The 19,845-nt window shown below is 30.3% G+C and overlaps 1 protein-coding gene across 3 annotated transcripts in view; it reads right to left on the minus strand.

The window, feature by feature from the left end:
* Positions 1-19,845, minus strand: part of LOC129913047 (uncharacterized) — a 248,694-nt gene that overhangs the window by 50,269 nt on the left and 178,580 nt on the right. For 2 of the 3 annotated variants that reach the window (XM_055991432.1, XM_055991430.1), the window contains 2 exons: positions 14,336-14,676; positions 1,480-1,684 (listed from right to left, as the gene is read on the minus strand). In XM_055991432.1, the coding sequence (XP_055847407.1) occupies positions 1,536-1,684; positions 14,336-14,676 (490 nt within the window). In that variant the 3' untranslated portion in view covers positions 1,480-1,535. Of the gene's footprint in view, positions 1-1,479; positions 1,685-14,335; positions 14,677-19,845 lie in introns of those variants that run through there. The other variant, XM_055991431.1, reaches the window with a different exon arrangement.

Genomic DNA, 19,845 nt, shown 5'->3' on the forward strand with positions numbered 1-19,845 from the left:
TATTGTATTATCCTGCACACAATAAAATTGAAATTAAAAAAAATGCAAATTTGATGTGCCTCCATACGAAATATAGTCGTTTTTTGTCCTTTTTAAATGAAGATTACCTCCTCGACGCTGTTTTGAAGAAAATTCGGATTTGATCCAAACTATGCTTTCGCCAGTTTTTGGATTTTACAATTTTTAATATCTCAACTCGAAAGCCACAGCTAAATAGGCATAGCCTCGCATGGAGTTTAAAAACATCAGGAGTAACCATTCCATAATGAACACATTAGCGCACAACTTTCAGTTACAATTAACATTTTTATTTTCTAATACACTAAAACCCGCTTAAGTGAAAGATTGACACTGTGACATTTTGCCGTTTCTCTTAAGCGGTTTTAACTGTGTTCGTCAGTTATCCAATCTGACAACCCTCTTGCCCTCGTGTCGTTTTCAACAAAATTCACCTTAAGATAATGAATGTAATGAAACTTTGTCTTGTACTCGATACTATCTTATAAGAAAAAAAAAAATTAATTATAATAAGATTGTCACCATTTCAGACTTAGGTATAATTAAAAAAATTAATTCTTCAGCAAAATATTACGAATATGGATCAAAAAATAAAAATTGTAGAATTACAAAAATGTTCACTAAATTAAAACAGAGCTCATAAAATCAACAAACCCAAGTCTCATTGTTTATTTAAAATATCGAGACAATAAGCAAATTCTTCAAATTATAAAACGAGTCCTCTATCTAATTACAAGGTGTTTTTTTTTTAATAAGTTTTTCCATTATTACAATTATTATTTATTAATCTATTTGTTTTGTTCTGTTTTTTTCTTTCTTACAAAAAATAGTTCACTTCGAAAATTCTTCCATATACAATCAATTTTATTACAAAAAAGAAAAGAATTCAATGTTCCCCATATCTTTTGTAAAACAAAACGAAAAATTACAATCTCCTAAATCATTTTTCTTCTAAAACATTCTGAATGTCTTCTATTTTATGAGCTTTTGTAAATAGATTTCAGTTAATTGTTTTTTTTTTTTTTTTCTTAAATTTCTCACGTCAGTATTTTGGTTTGTATTTTTTTTTACTCATTTTTTTTATTAAATTCATTTTATACAAAAAAGTTTTGTTCATTTTTAAAAAATTATTGTATTTTGTTCACTTTAACAAAAATATCTTAATATTTAATCATGAATTGGTTGAAGAGAGTTTTATTATTTTTTTTTCCTTACATTTTTTACAACTTATACATTCGTCACGCACACAATACAATATATTGTGTGAGTTCCTTTTTTTTTTTTGTTTTACTAAATTCACTAATACAAATACTCTCGCCTTTTTTGTTTACTAAAAAAATTATCAAAATTGTTTTTTTTTGTTTTTTTTTTTTTAATTTTTAGTTTTTTTTTTTATTTTGGTTTTTTGTCATAATTTAGTAGGTACGTTGTTTGATCGAATAAAAATTATAAAAAAATAAATTAAATTTATACTTACGTAATAGATTTTTCATAAAATGAAAATGATTGACAGTAATTTAAATTCTTAAAAAGATTAAACAAGATAAAATTGTTGTCACTGGCCATATGTGTATACTGGAGGCGAATGAGCCATTCCCCAGGGCGGCCATTCCGATGTTGGGCGGTGGTGTTGCTGATGCAGTTTCTGGGGGTCTTTCCACTTCAACTGAAAGTATATATGGAAAAGATATTTTGGTGGTCATTAATTGAAAAAAGTTTTATTTCTTTTTTATTATTTATTTTGTTACGTATACACCACAGTGACTTTCTTAGTTTCCTCTAATTTAATCACTGACTGAATAGTTCAACGCACGTACTTGCCCTTATAACTAAAAGTACATAAATAAATATTAGCTCACCAATTAAGTTTTAACGATTTGGTTAGAAATCAGAAAAAAAAAACAAAAAAAAAAAGGGAAAATAATTAACAAACATTTTTAACCATAGTTAATTGAGAAGAGGTAGTACGAAACAATATTTTTTTGTTATAATTTTTTTTAATAAGGTTGAGCTATAGTAAAAAAAATCATGTGTGCAATTCACACGTGGTTAAAGTTGTTTCAGCCAGAGATCAGAAATAAATCTCAACCTTTTGAAAGGTTCCTTAATAACTCTTATTTATCGCCATTTTCAATAAAGGTCATAAAATAACCTTTATTTAAAAAAAAGAATAATTTCGGTCAAGGTCTGAGAGAAAAATGTATTTTGTATTTTTGTATGTTTCGGTAAACTAGTGTGATTTATCGCTGAGAGAAAAAAATGAATCTCATCTGAAAATGTATCAATTCCTAGAGACATGGGAGTGGTGCCATATGAAAGCTTATATTCTTAGCTACCCGATAGTGGTATAGTCGGGTTTTTGGATTTTTTTTTCAAAATTCCGAGAAAATCGCGTTTGAAAGTTGGGGTAAAATTTTTTCCGAAAAATCCCCGAATCCTTGAACGCTCCTGGAAGCTAAACTGCTTCAGAGAAATTTTTGAGAGTGATGCCAAATGATAGCTTGTGTCATGGGGCTACGCTTTGCACATTGTCAGATTATTAAAAAATCATCTTCCATGTTAAACCGCCACATCATGCCTATTTTTTTAGAATCGGGCTTAACTTAACTTTTTGACCTTTAAGTTCTCCCGGTTTGAGAACGCGTTCACCTATAGGGATGGGAGTTGTACCCAAATGTAGGTTAGAGTCCCCGCTACTTTTTGGTATTAAAATTTTTTTTTCATTTTTTTTCAAAATTCCGAGATATAGCCGTTTGAAGTTAGGCGGGCGAAAACGCTTCTGGAAGCTGAACGCTTTGACCTAGATATTAGAACATCGGTCTCCTGAAATATTCCAAATTGCATTGGTTGTGCTTGTTGTCCCAGCGACTCAAATCACTGTGGAAAACACATTTTCGTCTTTAGATTTTACTTTAAACGAAAAGAGATATAATCTTTGGTCTAAAGAACTTTGAGAGTCTATTTAGTTCATACATTATTTAATACATAAACTTAGAAAAAAACATCCTTTTCATATTTATTTTTGCAATATAAAGACATTCTTGACATATTCGACATTTTCCTTTGAATTGACCATTTTTGATTTATTTTCATCGAAAACGGTTAAAGGTTGACACTTTTCCATTTATTTTTTTGTAAAAATCTCAACCCTTGAGAGATATTGAAAAAAATAAAAAATAAATCTCAACCGATAACCTTTATTTTTGATTTTAAAAAATAAATCTCAAACCTTAACCGAAACTATTTAAAGTAATGTGGTAAATCTCAGAGAGAAACCAATTGAAAATAAAGGTTGACTGTTATTTCTGATCTCTGGTTTCACCTCAAAATATTTATATCGAAATGGTAACGGAGTTACGAATAACAGAGTTACGCGCGACAGAGTTACGGCCGTCAAATTTACGCCAAACCGAAGTTACGAAAAACTAGAGTTACGAATTCTAAAGTTATGTTAAGCTATGACATGTGATTTTTGGGTTGGCAACAATTGCAACAACAGTTCACCACACCAAAATAACGTCTGTAAAAAAAAGGGGTGGTTTGGTTATTATTTTAATATAAATAATAACAAAGTGGGTATTACAAAATATGCTATGAATAATTATATTAATTAATAGAAAAAAAAATACGTATTTGCAATATTAGTTGGACAAATAAGAAGTTAAATTCAATTATGTCCCCCAAACTTACATAAGTATACTCATGTTTTTTTTTCTATTTCAACGTTTTTGCGATCTTCTCACAAAAACAAAACCATATATGTATATCTATACCTATCCAATCAAAATTTTACAAGATTAAATAACACCCATTTTCGCTTTACTCATTTAGTTCTGACCAATGAGAAAAATGTTAATCTCTTGTTTGTATTTCCATAATTCCATGTCGTTCCTCGCAATTGTTGCCAACCCAAAAATCACATGTCATAGCTTAACATAACTTTTGAATTCGTAACTCTAGTTTTTCGTAACTTCGGTTTCGCGTATTTTTGACGCTCGTAACTCTGTCGCCCGTAACTCTGGTATTCGTAACTTCGTCGGTTTCCCATTTATATCGACCATGTCTATACAACATCTACAAAAGGAGCTAGAATTAACCCAATTAGTTTTCATAAAAAAAGAAAAACAATCAATCTCTTTTCTCTTCTAACGCCATTTAATCCAATTTTTAAATGACAACCTATAATAAATTTTGTATCATTATTATTTCACCTTTTATATGACGCTTCAATCATATTTCTACCGTGCCTACAAAAAAAGTAAGAATTTCGAAGAGTCCTGAAATTTTGTAAAATGGTGCAAAAAGAAACATTTTCAAATTTGAGATTTTCTTCTCTGGGGGGTGTGGCAACCACCCATTTAATCTGAATTATTGTCAAACATTATATTTAGCACTTCTTACTATTGTCGAGTCCTTCACCTTAATAAAATGTTAGAGCTTGTAGTTTATTTAAATGAAACTTTTAAAATCCTCTGAATTTAAATCCTCAGCGATTTAGGCAACTTTTTTGTTCAAATTTTTATCAGGGTAACTCACCTCAATTCATGCTCAATGTTGGAGTACAATTCAAACTTATAAGAAATTATTGTGGACCTTCAGTAGGTACCATATTATATATTCGGAAAAGCGAAATGTGTCAAAAATGTTCATCTATCTATAGTACCTAACAAATTCCATTGAGTGTTAGAGAAACTATCACTTAAAAAAGAAACCCTATTCCCTTTGAATAGAAATCGATACCTATACCGACGTGCCTGATCGCATGTGCGGCGGATAACAATAACATTAGCCCCCTACGCCATCATACCCCATTAAGAAAGAATAGAAAAGTAGGTTAGCAACTTCGACTTTCAACTGGTAGATATATAAGATCTGTGAGTGAAGTTTATTTTTATGACCTTTGCTGTTTTCGTTCAGCACGAAAGAATATGAACAAAAAGTGGATATCAAAAGGGATTATATTGTTCAATGATTAGCAATGGGTTTATTTTTTGTTTTTGTTTCTCTCTCATTCCAATTCCAAGAAGATTAGAACGTTGAAGGACAATACAGAAAGGATAAGAACGCATTTCGAAGAAACTCACTATGAGGGTGTTTTAAGAAGTTTCGTTTCGTTTGTTTTTTTGCTAAAAGCTTTTTGTGTAAATTTGTTTGTTTAAATGATATGTACATATAAACTTAAAGACTGCTTATCAAATAGAATCAAGTTGAGCTCTTCATATGTACATATGTACTCATGCGAAGGGTTTGTATAAGTTTTTTTTTTTTTTTTCTATTTTGGAAGAAAAAAACAAACCTTTATAGGGAACTTTTTCAAGTTTAATAGAGTGTGTCTCAATAGGAGTAGTTAACTAAGAATAACAAAGAATTTTTACTGTTGTATTATTGAAATAGTAAAATGTTTGCAAACTAAACAAACTTTCTTTGAATGTTAGTTGAACCTACATAGATATACATATATGGAATATAAGAATCAAAGGAAACTATGTTGTTTCAAAGGATTATCTATAATTCAAATAATGGTCAAATGGAATTCTAAGGACACGGTCGATTTGTTAAGTAAGAAGACCTGAAATCAAAAGGCAAAATAAAAAGTCCTCGTCAATTTGTATGTCATATCCTGAACTCCCGCACAATTCATGTTTACTATAATCAAATCAGTGCCGTTCCTAGCCCTTAGAGCAGCCCTGGGCGGGCTCAGAAATCGCGCCTTTTCTCATCCAAATATTTGAATAAAGATTTTTATTCCTTTGGAAATTTCAAAAATACACCTTAGTACCGAACGAAATAATTTTGGACTGCCAAATATAAACAACGGTAAATCGGGACCAATCTATGAAAAATCGAGAAATGATTATCTTTTTAGTTTAAAATCATATTTCAAAGTTTTTATCAGCTTGGTTCTCCGGTCGTTATTTCATACCTTACAAAATTATCAAATAAATACATATAAAAATAAATGAGTTGTGGACTCAGTGGTTCGTCTCTTCCACCGACCGTGTTTTTTGACTCCAAACCACCTATAAAAATTAACCTAAATTAAAAAAAAAAATGCAATTGATAAGTAGTTAATCCATTCTTACAAGGTTGAAAATTCTGTCGTATGTACAATAGGGTGGGTCAAAAAAATCGAAAATTTTTTTTTTGATTTGGTATACTCCGAAAAATCGATTGCTTCATTGCTAGACCCCTTTAGAATATACACACCAAATATGAGCTCTTTATATTATTGGGAAGGTCCTCCGCTTTGCAATTTTCCATTTTTACATCAAGCTTCTACTAAAAAAAAATAATTTTTTTATTAATTGACTTTTTAGCAAATTTCTTTTCATATTCTTGTAGGAAATTGAATGCTCTACAAAAAAGGCTTTATACACTTTTTTCGTTTATCAAACCGTTGAATAGATATTTGAGGTCCAAAAATCGAGAAAATCTTTAAAAATTCGTTTTTTGTTCTTAATTTTGTAACAAATTGAAAAATTATAATAATCAAACGCGCATGATATATTCTTGTTGGAAACAGATTGCTCCACAAAAAAAGTCTTATTAACTTTTTTTATTAATCTAACCATTTGAAAGATATTCGAGGTCAAAGTTAAAAAAAAAATATAAAAACATTTTATATTTTTAAAAAATTTCCAATTCACTGAAACTTCATTATTTTCAAATTAGCAAGATATATTCTTGTAGGGACTAAAACGTTCTAGAAAAAATTTCTTGGCATCAAATTGATTGCTTTAACCGTTTAGAAGATATTCGCATCCAAATAGCAATGCATACGGGTCATAAGAAAACTATTGAAATCAGTGAGCATTGGTTTGGATACGAATATCTTCTAAACGGTTAAAGCAATCAATTTGATGCCAAGAAATTTTTTCTAGAACGTTTTAGCCCCTACAAGAATATATCTTGCTAATTTGAAAATAATGAAATTTCAGTAAATTGGACATTTTTTAAAAATATAAAATGTTTTTATATTTTTTTTTAACTTTGACCTTGAATATCTTTAGAATGGTTAGATTAATGAAAAAAGTTAATAAAGCTTTTTTTGTGGAGCAATCAATTTCCAACAAGATTATGTCTTGCGCGTTTGATTATTATAATTTTTCAATTTGTTACAAAATTAAGAACAAAAAACGAATTTTTAAAGATTTTCTCGATTTTTGGACCTCAAATATCTATTCAACGGTTTGATAAACGAAAAAAGTGTATAAAGCCTTTTTTGTAGAGCGTTCAATTTCCTACAAGAATATGAAAAGAAATTTGCTAAAAAGTCAATTAATGAAAAAATTATTTTTTTTTTTTTAGTAGAAGCTTGATGTAAAAATGGAAAATTGCAAAGCGGAGGACCTTCCCATTAATATAAAGAGCTCATATTTGGTGTGTATATTCTAAAGGGGTCTAGCAATCGATTTTTCGGAGTACAAAATCAAAAAAAAAAAAATTCGATTTTTTTGACCCACCCTAATGTACAATGTACATAGTTTTTAATACAATACAAAAAATAAAAATTCTGAATTTTGCACTATTTTGAAGGCGCTTTGTGAATTTTCGGCAATAAGATTTCACTTCATAGTTTGTGAAAAAAAAAACAGATAATAATATCACCATTATTATATTTTGTATTAGACTCAAAAATGTATGCAATCAAAGTATAAAATTTAAATAAAATGTGGGTGTTGCCACCAAAATTTTTAACCGTGTAGTTGTACTCAAAACAAATAAGTATGTACATAATTTTTGACAAAGTTATTGACATTTGTTTATAAAATGTAGTGTACTGAATTAAAAAACATAAGTCTGTAAAATCTGAACTTGTAAACCGATTTCATTAAAATTTGGCACACATGTTCAGATCAGGGCTGCCACCTTACTCCTTTAGCAGTAGATCTACTGCGTTTTAGCCCAAATGAAAATCTACTGCGCAGCAAAACGAATCTACTCCTTTTTTAAAAATTTGAATAGTACCTAACCAAAGTTTAATTGTTTTCCATTTCAAAATTTAAAATACTGAGCCACGTTCACTAAAAAATTTAAATACAGCCCTATCGTGAATTTTACGTGAACAAAATTCCAGGCGAAAAATTGAATTTAACTTGTTAAGGCTTAACTACATACACTACTTTTTGAAAAAGTACAAAAGTGAAAAGATTTTTTTTTCTGGCTATAGCAATTGTTTTGTGAAAAAGAGTATACAAATTGTTTTTTAGACGAAAAAATAAGCTTTCTGCAGCATTTGTTTTAATTTTTTATCCCGAAAAACTATACAAAAATGCGTTTGAAAATTTTCACTTTTGTACTTTCTCACTTTTTGAGCCAATGTAGTTAAGCCTTTAAGCCTTAACTACATTGGCTCAAAACGTGAGAAAGTACAAAAGTGAAAATTTTCAAACGCTATTTTGTATAGTTTTTCGTGCTGGAAAATTAAAACAAATGATGCAGAAAGCTTATTTTTTGGTCTAAAAAACAAATTGTATACTCTTTTTCACAAAATAATTGCGCTAGCCAGAAAAAAAATATTTTCACTTTGGTACTTTTTCAAAAAGTGATGTATGTAGTTAAGCCTTTACTTGTGAGTTTCGTTTGAAAAGTTGTTCATGTTCGGGAAACTAGCCGTAGCTTTAACTCTTTTTCAGGTAATTTGAGAAGTTACCGACATCTTTTTGCTCAGTTTTATTTTGACTACTGGTGAAAAGTGAAACTCGCAATACCTGTTAAGATTCCAGGCGAACAAAATGATGTAAATGATGTGAAGCCGAAGATAGATCTGTTTTGCTTTTTTACTGTTGAGCTAATTTTATAATTTATGTTGTAGTAAAATATATTTCTGTGATTTGAATGTTGTTTGTACATATATTTAAAAATCAACTGCGGTATATTGCAATCTACTGCGCTTTTTATTGAAATATACTGCGCTCATTAATCTTTGGGGTGGCAGCACTGGTTCAGATCCGGTTTAATTTGTCCGGTCCAAATTTGTTTAAAAAAAATAATTTTTAACAAAGTTAGTGACATTTTTCAAAAATTCGAAATAATGAAATAATTTTTTTTTAATCTAAACTTTTTATTTTGGATAAATGTTATAAGTAATGTATAAATATATATTGTGAACATAAACCATATTGCGGCGCTTTTCATGGCACGGCGCGGCAGCGGCGCCTTTCATGACAAGGCGCGTTTCATGACAAGGCGCGTTTCATGACAAAGCGCCTTTCATGGCACGGCACCTTTTCATGGCACGGCGCCTGGGGCAACTGCCCCCTTTCACCCCCCTAAGCACGGCCCTGAATATAATTATTTCTTCATGAAATTAAGTAACTGAAAATCATCATCAATCATATCATCGCGACTACTGACCAGTGACCAGGGTTGTAAGAAATCATTTTTTTTTTGTTTTCCATTACAAATTAAAAAAAAAAATAGTTTTTGCAAATACAAAATGTTTGCATTTAAAAAGAATACATATTTATTGGAACTGAAAAATATTTGCATTGAAAATAAAATTTTCATTGCAAATAAAAATATTTTGCATTAAAAATAATTTTAATGCAAATAAAATATTTTCTTCACTAAAAAAAAAAAATCAATGCAAAATGTGTGCATCATAGGGGAAGTGGAGGCAAGACCGTTTTTTTACTATTCTGTATGAAAAAAAGTAAAATTGGCAACACTTGCTACATAAAATAGGTGCCTTTTGGTACCGACGATCACTTCTGTAAGCAAGTTCAGTTGAGACGCCGAAGAGTTACGGTAAGTTTTGTGATTTTTCATCAAATTGCTATCGTTCATGTGAAAAATCAGTTTTATTTTTAACACTTATTTTTATAATAGAAAGTGAACATTCAAAAGTATTTACTGCGAAAGAAGGAGTCATAAAGATAAATTTAAAAAAAAAAGACGTTATTTTAATTATTTTGGGTTTTCTGTGTTCTGAGTTTTCGGGATTATGGGTTTTCGGTATTCCGGGTTTTCGGGATTTTGGGTTTTCGGGATTCTGGGTTTTCGGGATTTTGAGTTTTCGGGATTTTGGGTTTTTGGGACTTTGGGATTTCGGGTTTTCGGGATTCTGAGTTTTCGGGATTCTGGGTTTTCGGGATTTTGAGTTTTGGGGATTTTGGGTTTCCGGACTTTGCGTTTTCGGAATTTCGGTTTTCGGGAACTTGACCCCAATACGTTGGTATCGCATTTTGAAAAAATAATTATTTAACACTTAAAAACGAAATTTCAAAATATTTTACTGATCCGTTTTCAAAAAATTGATTTTTCAAAAAAAAAAAATTGAAATATTTTTTAAAAATCCAGAGATGTGTTTTTGAAAATATTAATTAATATTATCTACGGTTACTTAAACGCTTTTGTGCAAAAATTTTTGTTGAAATCGGATTAATCGTGTACAAAATATTCAGAAACAAAAAATAAAGCCTTCTAAGGCAGGTACCGTTAATAACAGTTCAAAAAATATTTTTTTATTAAAAAAGTCAAGTCTTATATACAAATTTTGTAACATTACACAAAAAAATTTAAATAAGGCAAATTGATAAATATGACAAAACCAAAGATAGGAAATTGGATAGGATGGAATATACTCTAATAATTTATTATCGTACGTAGACAGTTTGAATTGTCATAACAAGCAAAGAAGATTATTAATTTATACGAAATCCGATTCAAAAATCCATTCGTAGGTTTAATATTCTTTAAAGGATTTTATACAACAATATCTCAATTGCTCCTCCGTCTTTTTTACAAAAAAATCCTACAGCATTTCAATACATCCAACCACGCGCACTTATTTTTATGGTTGGCAATGAAACACATTTTAGGATAATTCATTTTTAAAAACAAAAAGAATTATTTATGTGCGCACAACATCATCATGTCCCCATGACAGTATCATACTTCGAAACAACATAGAATTATCCTTATTCATCATTAAAGATGTTGAGTGTCTTAAATTTGTTTTTTTTTTGTCTTTTCCTTTGAGCTAATAAAGTAAACGAAACACACGCTGAAATACATAAAAAAAGGAAGACGAAATGTCTTAAGGATAATATTATGGTTCTACACTTTGTGGTTTTGAAATGAAATCTATTTCTTTATTTTTATTATGAAGGTAGGATCTATTAAGAGACACACATTGAGCATGTTTGTGTAATAAAAAAGGAATATTGAAGGACTTGAAGGGTGCAGCACATTTATGTGGCTTGCTTGATTCATCTGATTTTATTGGCTTAATTTATTTTTGATGAGAGACAAAAAACAGGGTAAATTTCAAACGGTTTATGAAATATGTAATAAAATATGTATAACCAGTACCAGGCACCTGTATCCGGAAGGAGTTTTTTATAGAAACCTTTTATTATTTTATCCTGCGTCACAGACATTTAATCTTAAATCAGCAACCTTAAGAATTATTCTGAAAATCAACAAGCTTTAAAATGGATTAAAAGTGGATTTAAATGTGGTGCAATGGTATTTCTAAATTTGTATGACCTGATAGTTAATACTTAATAGGTATATTATTATAAACGACTCCCTCTTTCTTCTAATCATTTAAGGCACAATAGTTTAACTGCGACCTCAAAATTTTTGAACCAAACTTATCTAATTCGTTTGTCCACCTTTTGTCCATCTTTATCCAACCAAAATTTTCGTTTGTCCACCCTTCAAAAACATTTTAGAGCAAATTATTTTTTTTATTGGAAGTCTGAAATATGAAAAATAGTCTAAAACGCTCAAATTTAATCTTAAGATAGACAAATAAAACCAATTGCAATCGTTTGTCCACCTCGAGTTCTATATGCAAATACCAAATATTGTCGTTTTTCAACAATCCGTTTAGGAGAAATTAAAAAAAAAAAAAACAAATTTTGCACTGAAAAATTGAAACTCCCCTCAAATCATTAAAAATCAATTTTTCTCAAAATTTTAAACTACTGTTGTTTGTCCACCTCGTTCTTTACATATACGAAAAATCGTCCACCTTACAGGAGATGTTAAAAAAAAAAAAAACAAAATTTTGTACCGAAAACTCCCAACAAAAGTTATGCACACACAGTGTATCTACTGAAAATTTCAAAATTTCCACAAAATTACTTTTTTCAAAAATTCAAACTGCATTCGTTTGTCCACCAAAATACTGAAAAATTTAAAGTCCATTATAATCCCCAAAAATTACATTTTTCAAAATTTCAAAATTTCTGTCGTTTGTCCATTTCGAGTTCTGTAAGTACCTATTCCAAAATTTGTCGTTTCTGCATCCTACGTTTAGAAGACAAACGATATAAATTTTAATTTTTGAAAAAAGTAATTTTAGGGGACTTGGAATTTTTCAGTACAAAATGTGTATTTTTAATGTCTTCTAAAAGTCTATCTCAAAATTTTAGCAATCAAGACGATTTTTCATTTTTCAGACTTCCTATAAAAAAAATTGCTCAAAATTTTTTTTTTGAAGGGTGGACAAACGAAAAGTTTGGGTGAACAAACATGGACAAACGAATTAGGCAAGTTTGATTTAAAAATTTTGAGTTCGCAGTTCTGGCTTCACGGAGCTAAATAAGCATGGTTCCGTATCTTGGAATTTGGTCAATTTGGATAGATGTATCAGGCTTATTTTCAAAATCGAATGAATGTATGAGGGATATTAGCTTCCAATTCATTATTTGACTCAAGTTTGTTAAAAGAATCGCTTAGAGTTTTTATTAGGTTTTCAAAATTAAGGCTGTCATTATTTTTTTAGAACCGTTTCTATGAACAGTAAAACTTTTTTCGTTATGTTTAATTCACTTCAGATAGGGGTTTTTGATATATTTGCGCCATTTTCGTTTGTCCGGTATAAGCTTAAAATACTTACAAAAGTTTGACAAATTTGCCAGTTTTCCGGTAAACTTTTCCACTCTTTTACCGTTTAGCAAATATAACTTTCGAGCCTTTGAAACCAACAAAGACGTCGACGGATTCCAAATATGGAGTGGGAAACACAAGCAACATAGTTATGTCATCTTTTTCATTCAAAAACTTGACTTGGTATATGTTGCGATAACCTTTTGCGCCACTAACGTCTTAAGTCCTGGGCTAAAAGATGTTTCAACGCCATTGAAAACAAGTTGGGTGAAGAAAGCGTGTTCTTCTTCGAAATTTTTCTCTAAATCAGTGAACCATTTCTGAACCGTCTCTTCTGGCTTTTCCGATGGTCTCGGGAAAAGAAAACTCGGATTGATGACGTTTCAGAAAACTGTAATACCATTTTTTCCCAGGTCTATCGTTCTTAACTTAAATGGATTTGATCTCTTTTCTATCTGAATAATTTTTTAGACTACTGGGGCCCAAATCCGCAAGAGTGAGTTTTTTTTTTTGTGTGAGTTTTTCTCGCAAGGCAATTTACACTTTTTTTGGAGACACATAAAAACTCACTCTTGCGGAATTTGGCCCTTGGATGTAGTCGGATATCCAACGACTCGTTGGGTTTCTGTGGAAACCAACATATGGCAATATTGACAAGCCAGTTTACAATTATCCTTTCTTCTGAGTCAAAACGCTAGTTGGTCCAGGCCTTTGCATCTTATCATGTGCTCTGCCTTTGATCTGGTCATGGAGAGTTGAAACTGGTTCGAAATAGGAAACCTTAATACTTCTGTTTCCCATTTTCGGACATTAAAAAAAAGTGTTCGAAAATAGGAATATCCATTCTTTTTAAGCTTTTTCTAACACAAAATTGACAATGTCGGTCGCAAGATTTTAAAAGATTTAGTTAGTAATTTTTAGTATGTAATTTACTAAGTTAAAAAATCAAACTGCTTTTAGACTTAATAACTTATTAAAATGGCTTGAGCATTTTACCAAATCGATTAAAAACTTTGCCCCAAAAAAAAAAAAGATGTTCGGAATATAGAAACTCTAACAAAATTGGTTTTCTTTACTCGAACACTTAAAAAAACCGGAAAACGCTTGTTTTATGTTCCAAATTTTTGTTTAAAAATGTAAGAAAAAAACTAATTCTCTATTTGATCAGAATTATATAAAAACATTTTCACAATTTTCCTTTTTATAAAAAAAAAAAATTAAGCACGATTGTAAACCAAGGATACAGATTTATGATTTATATAGTGTACAGTTCCTCTGTTCACGAAGGTTCGTGTCTAAAATTGTTTCAATTTAAACAAATTAGTAAGTGTTGGCATGCCTATGTCCTACACATATGTTTATATTCTATAATTACTTAAAATTACCCATACTTTAGAAAATAAAAAATATTAATATTTAAATAACAAAATCAACGCAAGAATTTTTAAATAAAAAAAGTAACTTTTTTACTCACCCTTAACCGAATATGTTTTATAATCAGCATATTGTTCGCCAAGGCCAACTTGTGTTGGTATTGTCGCCAGACACGTTATTTCCAGACGACCATTGCTCCCAATATGTTGTTCGGTTATTTCCATGTTCAATTGGCTAATGGAAAACATTCCCTGTGCCATTTGACTGGGTGTTGCCGATGGTGGAATTGGCGTCGAACGTAATGGAAAGTCACCACTGCCAGCAAGTGCATTGTAAATACTTGCCATTGCACCAGAACTCGAACCAGCCAAGCCACTGTTGCTTCTCAAAGCCAGAAGGTTAGCACCGCTGCTTCTCCGATATTTACGATTTGATGAGTTTCTATATAAAAAAAAAAATAATGAGAGACACCAAAGGGCAAAAATATTGTTTTAGTTCATTTTGAACTTTAGAGGATGTTTGTGCAGTTTTATAAAGTGGAAAAACAATGCCGAATGATACTCAAGGCAAGGACTAATGTATGCCTAGAGCTTCAACTGGTTGATTGCTAGTGACTACACACAGATAGCCTTTGAGTCATTTTATGGCATTGTTTTATCAAATGTTAACAATTTTACAGAACAGAAGAACATTTTTGAAGAGAATTGTAATTCAAATAACATTTTGAATAGAAAGAGGTTTGGAAATGGCAAATGATTACCAGGTGTATTATATTTTGCAGAGTTCAAATGAAGAGGGAATTTCTAGGGCTAAACAAAATGGTAATATCAAAGAAAAGTCAATTTTTGTAAAAATACAGCGCTGGAAATTTGACTACCCCCTTCAGTTATGATGGCTGATCTAGAAGTATTTTGGTGAGCTGGATTAACGAATTTGAGTAGGACCCTGGATTTTTCCTATCATCCGCAAAGTTTTTGAAAAATGTGGAAAATTGTATAGAAAAAGTCAAATATACTAAACTTTTTAACTTGCAAGTTTAGGATTCGGAAAAAAAATCGAACATGAGATAACAATCAGACATGATATTACAATGATGGAGAATGTCAAAAAAGTGGGTCCGCCAATTCTGTCTGTCTGTCCGTCTACAGCTTCAAAATTTGTAGTTAACAGTTTTAAGTGATTCACATAACAGAAATAGAAAAGTAAATTTTTTTCAAAAACGGCTCTAACGATTTTGATTAAAATTTTTGTTTATAGTGTTAAAAATAAGACCCAAATTATTAAATAAAAAAAAAAAAATATTTTATGAACCGTTATTAACGGCTCCTGCAATAGAAGTAATTTTTTGGTTTCTGAATATTTCGTGCACAACTAACCCAATCTTAACAAAAGCATTTAACCATAGCATTTAGATTTTAGAAAATTTTCAAAAAAACCCATTTTTGGATTTTTATAAGATATTTCAAATTTTATCATTTTTTTGAAAAATCAGTGAAATACTTCAAGATTTCATTATAATTAATTTTTTCAAATGGCATGCATAGCTATTTTTGAAAAATGTTAGACAAATTTTATACATAGTAAATTATTTTTTTTTATAACAGCTCTAAAGATTTTCAAAACTTTTTGACGTGATAACGTCTTATAAATTGATGAAACATGGCAGCATCTACGAAAAAGTGACGCCATTTTCTCCTCTTTTACTTGAAATTTTTATCAGTGCGGCAAAAATTTTAATTCAAAATTAAAAAAAAAAACTATTGGAGATAGAAAATATTGTCTATAGCTTATTTTCAAGAGAATAACATAAAGTTGAATACTAAAGAAGGAGTTTTAAAAATTCCATCATTTAATAGGGTAAAAAGAGCTAAAAAAAAATTGCAAAAAAGTGGCTATTTTCTAAACGTGACGTTGTAAAAGTTGATTTTTATTAAAGCAATAGATGAATTTATTGTAAGGCTTACAATGGTATTTAAAAATTTTTTATAAACTTAAACATGACAAAGTGGTGATGGGAAATTTTTTTGACAATTTGAAAAACGCCATTCAAAAGATAATAAAAAAAAGATTAGGGGTCTATTTTGGATTTTTTTTTTAAGTCTCGTACGAAATATGAATTTTTGAAAAAACACCTACTTTAATAGGGGTATTTTTGGGTGGGTTTTTATTTTTAGCAATTTTTTATAGCGTTCAAAAAATCTCACACTTATAGAACAACAGTTTAAAGTTGTGCGCATGCATTTGAAAAATATTGGTATTCTTAAATGATTTTTTACCGAATAACGGGAAAAAAAGTTTTTGTGTCCCAAGTTTTTTGACCGTTTTTAACTGTTTTTTGTTTTTATATTTTTTTCTTCAACAGATAAATGAATTAATACTGTAGATAGAATTTTGAAATAACGGCAAAATAATGTTATGTTTTTCAACACGTTCTTTCTTTTACTCTAGAGCAGTCCTTATTCAATTGCACTTAGGTTTTTTATTAAAAGCTGTGTGTTTGTCAATTCAATTTGCTTAATTTTTGGCCAACGAAAATACCTTCTTTCAGTTAAGCTTGAGACAGAGATGGAAAACATTGATGCACGGAGAAAAAATTTATTGCAACTGAAAATATTTACATCTAAAAACAATATTTACTACGACTAAAAATATTTTGGATTAAAAAAAAAATTTATAGAAAAAATCAATACAAAATGTGTGCATTAAATATTTTTTTTCAAATACTCGTTTTCACAATTTGGCCTTACATTAGCTGTTTCTAATATAATATTGAACCAAAAATAAGGACTAACGAGTGATATTTGTTTCATAATGTCTATCCCAAAATTTGAGCGTCTTGGACGATATTTCATTTTTCAGACTTCCTATAAAAAAATGAATTTGATCTAAATTCTTTTTTGAAAAGTGGACAAAGAAAATTTTGAATAAACGAATTAGACTACTTTGGGTAATAAACTTGATGTTGCAGTTTTGGCTTCACGAAGGTATTTTGAAATAAGTTTTTGCGATAAGATTTTTGAACAAACGAAAAAAAGTGAAAGAAATTGTTGGAACTATCCTGGTTAGTTGAGAAAGGTTTAAAAAGTACTATTCGTGTACTGAAAAAGAAATCACCTCGCACATCATTTTACTTGTATTTACTTTTGAAAAAAGTTTGGATACATTTTACTAGGCATGTAGCTTTTTTAGGTGCTCATATGGCAAACCAAAAAAAATCAGTGTTGTGTTTTGATGTTTTTAAGGTGAAATAAAACAAATCAACTTAAGCTTCTTAAGAGGATTGTTATATGGACTAATTTCAATCAAGTAAGAATTCTTAGTTAAATAAATAACATTTGATGGGCAGTGGATTTACTTTTTACAAAATATAAATGAAAGAAAAGGTCACTGTGGTGTATGCGTACTTTTTTGTAGGCGAATAAACAATAATACTTCTATAATTTTTAAACTAAGGGTAGGATAGCGAAAATACGGCTTTAAGCCAACGATTTTTTTACAGGAAAAAAAAAACAAAATTTTTTTCGGTAGCATATTTTGGCAGTTTTGGTATAACCGAAATTCGAGTGTGTACATATCTAGATATGCACCACAGTATGTCAACGGAAAAGTCTGGCAGTGATCTTTTTCAGCTTTCCCTTGCCAGACGCATCCAAAGTGCGTTAAAAAATCAACTTTTGGCGTTTTGGTATAACCGAATAAATGATAGGTACACAAAAAAATTATAAAAAATCCCCTGATTTCAAAACTGTGGGTACCAGAAGTTTTGTTTTCAGCTTTCCCCCCGCCAGACCGCTTTAAAGCATTTTGAAGTGCATTTTTGTAATAAAAACCTAATAGCTTATTTTGTGTTAGGTATAACCGTATGAAGGTAACAAATTAAAATTCTATGCCTATTCCTGGTTTATAAGTTTAAGCCACCTATTTTTCAGCCTTCCCTCTGCCAGACGCCCTTAGAGGAGTCCCAAACAGGTATTTATATACATACAAAAAACACCTAGTTTCTGATTTTTCTTATAAAATTGAAATAATATTTTTTTTGTTTAGAGTAACCATATGATGGCCAAATATTAACTTTTTCTGCCTTTTCCTGATTTAGAAAATGTAAGTTTAAAACAGTTTTTTTCAGCCTTTCCTCTGCCAGACGCTCTAAAAGGTATCTCAATAGTACGGGAAAGTTAGATTTTGTTATATGGGAGTTTGGGAAAAAATCCGAAATGCATTTTGACTTCAGGGCTCGAAAGAGCATAAAGATACGAGTCTAAAACCACATTTTGTACCATAGCACCAAGAGTCATTTGGCCGCCATTTTTTTTTTTTTAATAAAAAGTTGGGCTAACGTTGGTTAATCGACCCAGGTAGTTCTGAATCGAGGAATTCTTTTTGTTATTTGAAAAATTAAATTAAGGAAATTTGTCCTTGTACAGCGAAATAAATTTATATATGATTTATTTAAGGCCTAGGTACTAGTTAAAACGAATTTAAAAAATTTAAAAAAAAAATTTGTTTCGGTCTCGCATGTTTTAAAACAGAAGAATTTGCAAATCCAGATTGTTTTTCAACTACAACATAAAGTCTATGACATATACCATTGACACAATTCCAAGGATAAGGCTAAGAACAACAAATATTTGCAAAAAAGTTCATGTTTTATTTTTCATTTGTCAAAACAAAAAAAAAAAAAAAAAAACTTTAAGCATAATCCCTTATTCTTTTGATTTAAAAGTTTACTTCATTACATAGAGGGAACAGGAAATCGAGAAAAATCATCATCGTTTTGTCCTTCGGTATGGGAGAAGCTCTCTCTTTTCCATTTTCTCCATAAACTTTTCCTTCAAGGATGAATTGAAGAAAAGTAAAAAAAAAAAATGTAACACAAGATAACCTTACGATGAGAAATAAGAAATGCGGAATGATGCAGAAAAACGGAAAAATATACGGGAAACCTTCTTCTTTCTTTTTCAACAGAAGGACCTTTCGTCCTTGTTAATAGTTCTTCGGCACACTCCACTCTTTCCTAACGCTTGCCGTCGTTGTCGTCGTCGCACCGCAACAATCCTCTCCTTTTCGTTAGAAACACGACGGAAATCGATATGCGGGTTACTTGGTCTTCTATATCTTTACTTTCTCTTCCCGCTCATGATCCTGCTTTTGATATAAGTGTTTAAGTATTTAGAAAGGGAAACGTGTGGATACATAAGAGTAGCTATATGCATGTATCTAACATGTACTCAAGTTAATTAAAGTTTAAAGCCAGTTTTAATGGTTTTAACAAAGGATTACATTTATTTCGACGACGAGAACGACGATAGCGAATGTAGACCGGCGGCGGCGGTGGCGGTCTTGCGTGTGGAAATCTTTATGTAAGTAGTTGTGAGTATACCGTTAATATGCTTTAGATTGCATGTAATGTACTTTCTATTATCCATCCGATTGTGTGTGTTCAGTGTGTGTGGAGGGAATTTCATAGCAATTATAAATACTTGAATTATTTAAGGGATTTAAATAGAGTCTCTCAAGGACTCAAGGAGAGCAATGTCAATGGAAAGCGGGCGCGATGGCGGATGGTTTTAATAAAAAAAAAAAAAAAAACAGAAAGTGAATGGGTTGCTT

The sequence above is a fragment of the Episyrphus balteatus genome, chromosome 3 (assembly GCF_945859705.1).
Source record: "Episyrphus balteatus chromosome 3, idEpiBalt1.1, whole genome shotgun sequence".
In the NCBI taxonomy this organism is placed as follows: domain Eukaryota; kingdom Metazoa; phylum Arthropoda; class Insecta; order Diptera; family Syrphidae; genus Episyrphus; species Episyrphus balteatus.